General features: G+C 35.7%; 1 protein-coding gene across 1 annotated transcript; it reads right to left on the bottom strand.

Moving 5' to 3' along the window:
• Positions 1-5,350: 5,350 nt before the first annotated feature.
• On the bottom strand, positions 5,351-6,811 carry LOC144547791 (anthocyanin 5-aromatic acyltransferase-like). Its single transcript, XM_078296483.1, has 2 exons — positions 5,471-6,811; positions 5,351-5,361 (listed from the first exon to the last, which is right to left on the bottom strand). The coding sequence occupies exons 1-2, from the start codon at positions 6,780-6,782 to the stop codon at positions 5,351-5,353; spliced, it is 1,323 nt and encodes a 440-aa protein (XP_078152609.1). The 5' UTR covers positions 6,783-6,811.
• Between the last annotated feature and the right edge of the window lie 2,559 nt (positions 6,812-9,370).

The raw sequence follows: 9,370 nt of genomic DNA on the forward strand, positions 1-9,370 counted from the left end.
CAGTATCGACTCAGATTTTTTGACCAGAAACTTATTTTACACTAAAAAAATAAAAAAATTGATAAAAAAATAATTTGTCCATAATTTATGTTTAGATAAATGATTACAATCCCGAGTTTTTTAAAAATATCCAAATTTATTAATATTTTATTATAAATAACCAGATGTTTGGCAAAATTATATTTTTGCCCAAACCGTAAGGAAATTTTACGGTTTGAATTAAAAATTCAACCGTAAGATTTCCTTACGGTTTGGATTTTTTTTTTTAAAATTTTTTTTTTCAAACCGTAAGATTTCCTTATGGTTTGAAATTTTTTTATTTTTTTTTATTTTTTAGCCCAACTTTGCACCTCTGGTTAACATATCAAAACACCTTCAAAAATCATGAAAATTTACCGACATGCATTGTTGACTTCATAGAATAAGACTGTGAAGTTTCATACAAAATCTCAAAACAGATCGTGAGATATCCGCTCTCACAAATTGCCCGAACTGCTGAAGGAGTGTTTCTGAGCCCAAATTTGCACCGATTAACATATCAAAACACTTTCAAAAATCATGAAAATTTACCGACATGCATTCTTGACTTCAAATAAGGCGACACAAGTGGCTAAGCGAAGCAATTATTTGGATAAAACTGTGATAACGTCAATTTATATAGCGAAAATCATTACCTTTAAGTACAGAAAATGCCGAAAAAAAATATATGCAAAGTAGCTATTTTTCTGAATTATTTACCGCAAACGTGTTTTTAGGCTATTTTGGTAGGTTTTGGAAAAAGTTGCATATTTAGGCCGAAAATGAAGCAAAAATGTCATATTTAGGCCGAAAATGAAGCCTAAAATTGACCTCCGTGCTCTCCATGGCTACACCCTTAGGATTACTATATAAACCCCTTATGTAATAGGATTTAGTGTGCATATTTTAGTTGTGTAAGTCCATAGATTAGAGTAGAATAGTGTGTGTAAATTCTGGAGTTGGAGAAGGGAAGCGCTCGAAGTCCAAGGAGGAAGAAGAATACGTCATCTAAGAAAGATGTTTCTCTAGGTTTTAGGTTATGTATTTCTTATTTAATTTTTTTTATTTTATCATGGCTTTGAGTAGCTAAGCTTCTCCTCTCTAGGGTTTGGATGTAATGAATTATATATTATCTTTTTATTATATTTATTTTTCTTTTATGTCTATTTGAGATTTTGTTATTCTTTGAATGATGTTGAAATATATCCTTGCATACATAGTTATGTCTACTATATGCAAATGTCCTCCACATACCTATAGGTGTTAAGTCACTGTACCTCGGTATGAGAGGGGATACAAGTAAGTACTATAAACACTTTGGCTAACGAGGCTTGGCAGCGGTTCAAAGACTAGGGTTAGAACCCAATGGACTCCCTTAACATGATATAGATTAGAACTCATCTCGAATTATAGTTAGGAATTTATTTATTACTTGTAATAAGTAGGGTTTAAGGTTATTACTTAGCAAGTAATAGGGGAATGTAATTAATTAGATTAGTGTGAGTGGTTTAATTATATTACATTATGTGATAATCTGAATTGTCCCCCACAAGCCGACCTTAGAGTCGGAGAACCTTTCAAATATGCATAGAACCAAACCAAGGCATCCGTAGGGAATAATAGTACCGGTATGCGGCTCTATCTGCGGGGTGGTCTATACTGCATGTGGTAGTGACAGAAGGCCGTATGTGGGGCCGTATACGATAGTGACAGAAGACCATATACGGGTAGTCATGAGTGCCATAAATATGTATTGAGATAATTAGAAGGATTTCATCTAAAACCCTAGAGGATCCCTATTCTTGGCTTATAGTAATTAGCATCTCCCCTAAACCATCGCCAGAGTAAACTGTAAAATCACCCTATACTTATATTATTATTATTAATTATTTATTATACACGCAACCTAAACAAACCTAAGAACCTAGACTAGTGTTAAGTTGTTAAATACTTAGGTCATGTTTGGTTGTGGAGTAAAGTTAAACCAGATTAAATTTCTTACTCCAAGCTAAACCGGAGTAAGTTAATCATGTTTGGTGGAGTAAGCTAAACCACCTCTCTAGGTGGTGTAAGTTACTCCGGTTTAGCTCAAATCTTACTCCATCTTAAACAGCCTATGTTACTCCTCGTTTGGCTCCTTAAACATGGAGTAATGGGTTTACTCCACCTCTTACTCCACAACCAAACATGGCCTTAGAGATTTATCCTTGTGGATTGACACCCGACACTATTATACGATATGATTATGTGCTTGTAATATGACAAAGTAGAATTGTGGTAACTAAGTATATATTTTATATACTAAAAGTTAGTAGTACTCATTTAAGTCCATCAAGTATTACCGAATTGGTGCTACCGAGATGGCCAATACATGTAGAAGGAATATGGGGTCAGGTCCCGCTTGTAAATCAGGAGGCATTGGACAAACTGGGCTTGGAATTTAAACTAATGCATGACATATATTTTGCGATGCCACTATCCGAAAGAGGAGCCTTCCGCCTATTTATCAGGCTGAGAGCTTTACGGGATGAGAGCTTTCAGATAACAATGGATTTCAAAGATCTCCATGATTTTATGACTTTTAACGACATCGACGTCTCTATTATCCAAGTCTGGACGATGTGAGTATTTATTATTATAAACAGATCTATTATTTTTACAATCATCTCATTTATTTCATTCTGACACTGACTATTTTCAAGTATTGCATGAAACTAATTCCTAAAGGTGCCCAAAATAATGTTGACATTGGTTTCCTGGACCCCAGTCAGCTTAGCGACACATCTATTAAATATGCTGGTGAACATTCTCTTTCGTACTTGACCGATTCTTGCTTAAAGTTGTAGGATAAAAATCTTGTATTCTTACCATGCCACAAAGATGGATAAGCTGCTAATTATACTCATGTTTATTGTCTATTCTTAACAAGATAAGAATATTATTTTATTACTTAAATTGTAGGGAAAGTTGGAGGCTTCTTGTTATTATCCTAAGATAGAATATTGCCTACTTGCTGGACCTGGTGCCAAATAATAATGACCGGGAGTTTTACATTGTTCATGTATTACAGCAGTAAGCAAAATACATATAATATAAAATGCAAAGTACTTCCCATTGCCTACTTCTAGGTACATACCGTATACTGACCTTTAATAATTCAAGGGCTTTTAAGTCATACATCTCCCGGGGAGATCGGCATACGCCGGGGAAAAGAGCACTAGAGGTCAGAATGTTTCAGGTAAGAAATTACTTAATCGAGTATTTCCTTGCAACTTATTTGAAGTTCTAATTCTACTAATTAGATCTTATTTTAAACAATACACATTTGATCAAAGCCACACACAAAGTAATTTGTGGGAGTCCGGGTACTTGGCAGTAGGAGGATTTGACAAGTTGTTGTCTGTGGTTTAAAACAGTTATTGTTTTCAGGTTCTTATGTTCTAACACTTAATTAATTTGTTGTTGGTTTTAATAATTGTGTGGTAATAACAGTTTGTTTTTTTGGTACAATGAACTATTGTTGTGTTTATTGGTTGTATGTGTGATGTTGTTAGCGCTTGTTGGTTAATAATTGTTGTAAACTTTTTTTTATAATTATTGGTTCAGAGATGGGTATGGAATGAGTGCATGCATGTTTATTGTTGCTTTGCTAGCTAATGTAATATAATAATTAATAGTAAAAAATGATAATAATTATATATATCACCATCGGCCCAGAAATTAATAACCCGCTAGAAAATTAGGATTTGCCAATGCCAACATAAACAAAATAGATGGTGCAAAACATTATTACAATCGGCTATTGAAATTCAGTAGACAGCATTAATCACATTTGCCATCGGTGGTGAAACAAAAGCGATAGCATTGGGTTCGTCAAACCCGATGGCCGAATGTGCGTTGTCGATGGTATATTGATTAATGTCATTTATTTTGAGCCGATAGCATATGTGTGTACATTTCCTATCGGGGCGATATGCAATGGTTCAAAATCTAATGACGGAACGCGATTTAAACCGATATAGAAGTTTTTTTTGTAGTAGTGAATTAAGCATTCTGACTTATTACACATTTAGTTAGACGAATTTAACACGGAAAAATTCAAGCGATGACCAATATATGCAAAATTTCTTATAAGTTCTTCTTTGATATTTTTTTTGTTTTTTTTTTTGGTAAAGGATCAGTTTGTTATTACAAACATTTTAATGTTGCTATTAATGAAGAAATTTTAGTAGAATTATTGATATTACTGTACTAATTGAGGAGATGTACTTATGTGGAAATAAATCTGCTGTTATTTTAAAGGGATAACATGATTATGTTATTTTGATCCCAGCCGTTGATTTTTGTTGAGATTCGGGCACAAATTTTTTTTCTTGAGATTCACGCTTGAAAAACTTTGAAAGATTGAGATAGAAATAGCAGTCTCCTGTGATCCCTTTAGAATAACAACAGAAGTCAATTTAGGTCCTCACAGCACAAAATAAAAGAAGAGCAAGATGATGGGCTCATTTGTCAGTCAGATTCAACCTCTCTCTGGTCCATCAAAATGTCATTTCCCTCTTATCTCCAAGCGTTAGAATTGAACTATAGGTTTAATTTATTCAATCAAATAGTTTCATCTTTTGATTGAACCAATTAATTGGGCTGCTAATCTTGTGCTGTCATTGCTTGTTAAAAAAAGTGCGCTCTTTATATATGGAACTTTTCTCTTGTGATTGGATCTACCAATTGGGCTGCTAATCTGGTGCTCTTGTGATTGGATCTTTTGTAGTTACAATTATTTGTATTCATCATTTAAACCCAGTATCTCTTGGCAAAATTACAAGCACATTAAAATCTAGGCCCATTATCAGTTTCTGAATTCTTGAGTATATAGATATTCCATACTGAATTGTAGAGTGGAAAAAACGTGTCGTGTCGTGCTGTGCCGTGACTAACACGTCGTTACTTTGGTCTCGTGCCTTGCCGTGCCATAACTAAAATATCAAGAGGTGGTACAACACGCGAATGGTCACGACACGTGAGTCACGCCGTGCCTAAACGTGCCGTGACCAAACATGCCTTGTGTGACTCACGTTACCATTTAATCATAATTTAAGTTAGTTTATTTGAGATTCACCATTTAATCAATAGCTAATAGTCTTAATTACACGTGACTACGTACCGTGCCGTACTAAAGTTTCAAAAGATAGTCACGGTACGCGAATGATCACAGCACTGAACACGCAAGTCACAACACTTATCGGACAAATGTGCCGTGCCATTTTTCCCACTCTACCGAGGAATAATTAAAAAAAAGGTATGCCAAAATAAAAGGCCAACCTGGCAAAATTCAATCTCTTCCTACTTTTAACCCAGACAAAATATAGAACAACACAAATGAACAAAAATGGATGCGTTATTAATAAACTTAAGAAAGTTAGATAGAAGTAGAACTGAAGTATTGCACAACCATCTAAGAAACATTTCTCGAAGTAATCCATCTCCTCTTTCGGAAATCCAATGCCGATTTGGATGCCTCCTTGCTCGTCTCTGCTCTCTGCCACTGACATGGCACCTGTCTTTGTGGCCGACACGATTTCCACCTTCATCGGCCTCCCAAATCCAAAGTCAACATCATATACTCTAAACTTTGGTGACCCGGCTACTTTGAGAAATGGCACAACCTTAAAGGCGGCAGCTTCTCGCATCCAATTCCGTGCTGATTTCAAACTCTCGCTCGATTGTGCAACTGCTTTGCCTATAGCCTCAGCTGCTACTACAATCCCGTCATCTTGAACCAAGTCGGCGACATTAGCTGAGGCGAAGCAAAGTGCAATACAATTCCCAAAGTACTCTGTTGGGATTGGCGGTTGTATCCTTGCTCTGACATCGGCCGGTATCCCCATACCAGCTCTCTTGCTGCTGTCGATGCCTTTTGCTCGAACATAACAGGTCCAGACATAAGCAAACGCTATGACTATTGTTGAGCAATGGAAAGAGCTTATCTTTCTTTGCTCAGCCTTGTTTAAAATTAGTTGCTTCAGCCTTTGGATATGTCGTTTCTCGAATGTGAATGCGGCGACAACAAGGTTGGAACCAGTGTTGTTCTTGTCAATGCCTTCTGGAGCAGATTTAAGCACATTTTGAATTTCACTGTAGAAAAAGGAGTAGAGGTTAGAAGGATCGGGAACTAACGACCGATCAAAAATCGGAACCTGAGAAGACAACACAGTTCCTGACAAACATGTCTTAGCCCAGGTGTGCATGAATTGCATGGAGGTCGTTCCATCACACACCACGTGATGCACCGATGTCCCGATAACTATACCCTGCTCGGGAAAGACTGTCACCTGCACGGCCAAAACTGGTTTGGACTCCTCGTCATCCTTCGGTTTAGGTAACAGCGGGACTAAACAATCTAGATGTGATACATCACGTTCATGGTCGCTTGCAAGATCTTCGAACCGGTGGTCGACACACTCTGCCACGGTGAAACACACACCATCACCTTCATTATAGTGAAGCACAATCTCGTCATCGGTGCCAAGCTTTCGACGGTAACCACCGGCCAGGGGGTAGTATGCTGTGAGTGTGAGCGAGAGAGAATGCTTGAGGGAGGGGAGATGAGAGGACAGAAAATGCGCAGTGGGGTGGCGGTACGGATAGAAGAAGAGCCGGTCGACTGAAGATTTGTTTAGCCAGAAGATGTCGAGGAAGGTGAACGGGAGAGATGCGTGGCTAGGTGTGGTGCCTAGCTGAGGAGCCACCAGGGATGTCTCCATGATTTTTAGAGCAAGAGGAGTAGATGCCATGGAGATTGTGCGTCGAGCGTTGGGTCTGAATGAATGAATTTGTGATGCACCAATGTTCTTTTATAGAAAAACTTTTATTTATTTTATTTTTTTCTTTTTCTTTCCGTCCCCCCTCCGTTTCAACATGTCAATTATTTCAATATCCAAATAAATGACATGTGGACCCATTCCCTTTCATATATTGATCACCTTAATTAAATTGCTACTTCCAAATAACACGTAGCCCAGTATCCCGATTTTTTTTTAAATATCCAAAAAAAAAATTATTTTATTAAAAATAACCTGGTTCTGAGTGGAATTTTAAAAATACCCAGGCCGCAGATTTTTTCCGCATCCCAAAATTTTTATTCCGGGTCGCAGAAAAAATTCGCGCCCCGAATTTTTTTTTTTAGAATTTTTTATTCCGAGCGCGGATTTTTTCTGCGGCCCGGATTTTATTTTTTTTAGCCCAACTTTGCACCTCTGGTTAACATATCAAAAAACCTTCAAAAATCATGAAAATTTACCGACATGCATTACCGACATGCATTGTTGTTTTGGGGATACTGGGCAGATTTTTTTTTAAATATCCAAAAAAAAATTATTTTATTAAAAATAAGCAGGTTCTGAGTAGAATTTTAAAAATACCCAGGCCGCAGATTTTTTCTGCGCTCCGAAATTTTTATTCTGGATCACAGAAAAAATTCACGCCCAAAATTTTTTTTTTTTTTTAGAACTTTTTATTCATAGCGCGGATTTTTTCTGCGGCCTGGATTTTTTTTTTTTAGCCTAACTTTGCATCTCTGGTTAACATACCAAAACACCTTCAAAAATCATGAAAATTAACCGACATGCATTGTTGACTTCATAGAAGAAGACTGTGAAGTTTCATACAAAATTTCAAAACAGATCGTGAGATATCGGCTCTCAAAAATTACCCGAACTGCTGAAGGAGTGCTTCTGAGCCCAAATTTACACCTCTTATTAACATATCAAAACACCTTCAAAAATCATGAAAATTTACAGACATGCATTTTTTAATTCATAGAACAAGGCTGTGAAGTTTCATACAATATCTCAGAACAGATCGTGAGATATCGGCTCTCAAAATTTGGGCTCAGAAGCACTCTTTCAGCAGTTCGGGCAATTTTTGAGAGCCGATATCTCACGATCTGTTTTGAAATTTTGTATGAAACTTCACAGTCTTCTTCTATGAAGTCAAGAATGCATGTCGGTTAATTTTCATGATTTTTGAAGGTGTTTTGGTATGTTAACCAGAGGTGCAAAGTTAGGCTAAAAAAAAAAAATCCAGGCCGCAGAAAAAATCCGCGCTATGAATAAAAAGTTCTAAAAAAAAAAAAAATTTGGGGCGTGAATTTTTTCTGTGATCCAGAATAAAAATTTCGGAGCGCAGAAAAAATCTGCAGCCTGGGTATTTTTAAAATTCTACTCAGAACCTGCTTATTTTTAATAAAATAATTTTTTTTTGGGTATTTAAAAAAAAATCTGCCCAGTATCCCCAAAACAACAACTAATCGGCCTAAACAAACGTTTTTTACAACATTGATTTTAGAAAACTAATAAGGTATTCCAAATTTTAGAATAAAAAAATGAAAAAAAAATCATGAAAAAATCATAAGGCAAAAGGTACGGCCATTTTTATTAATAACCTAAAAAAAAGTTTTTTACAAAAATAACTTCAAAATCTGAGTTTTTTCAAATATAACCAAACCGCCAGGGTTGCTGGCGGTCCACTTCTATAGCGGACCGCCAGGGACACGGGCGGTCCGCTAGGGACCCGACCGCCAGAGTTCTGGGCGGTCCGCTATTTTTTTTTTTTTTTTAGAGATCTGATTTTTTCTTAATATTTTCATTTGTGAAGTTTTAGTTTTTTTTTTGTAACTTTTTTTATTAATAACCCATGATTATGTAATGAGGAGGGATCGAGTTACAACAAAGTTACAACATCTATTTTTTATTTATTTTCAAAGTCCAAATCGTCGATCCAAACCGCTAGATATTCAATCTATATTAAAATGTGCTTGGAGACCAAATTTTACATTTTTGAAATTTTTTTGCTATTTATTAAGATGGATACAAAATCGTTGTTTTTTAATGGTGCAGAATTTTAATAAAAACAGCGATTTTGTACCCATCTTAATAAATAGCAAAAAAATTTCAAAAATGTAAAATTTGATCTCCAAGCACATTTTAATATAGATTGAATATCTAGCGGTTTGAATCGACGATTTGGACTTTGAAAATGAAAAAAAATAAATGTTGTAACTTTCAAGTGTTGTAACTTGATCCCTCCTCGTAATGTAATACAAATGTCCGGAAATTATAAATTTAAGACAGCAGGAATAGCTAGTCGCGCAGTGTCAGTCCGTCATGCTGTGTTAAAAGGTTTGAGATGAGAATCATCTTTGATATTCTTGAGAAAATTTTATAAAGACGCCAAAAATTATGAAAATAATTGCAAAAATATTGTCAAAGAAAAAAAATAAAATAGAAATAGTCTTTTATCATGTTAATTATTTTTTTTAATTTGTCTGGATTTTGAATAAAATTGTGAAAAG

Source organism: Carex rostrata, chromosome 32, assembly GCF_964058835.1.
Source record: "Carex rostrata chromosome 32, lpCarRost1.2, whole genome shotgun sequence".
NCBI lineage: Eukaryota > Viridiplantae > Streptophyta > Magnoliopsida > Poales > Cyperaceae > Carex > Carex rostrata.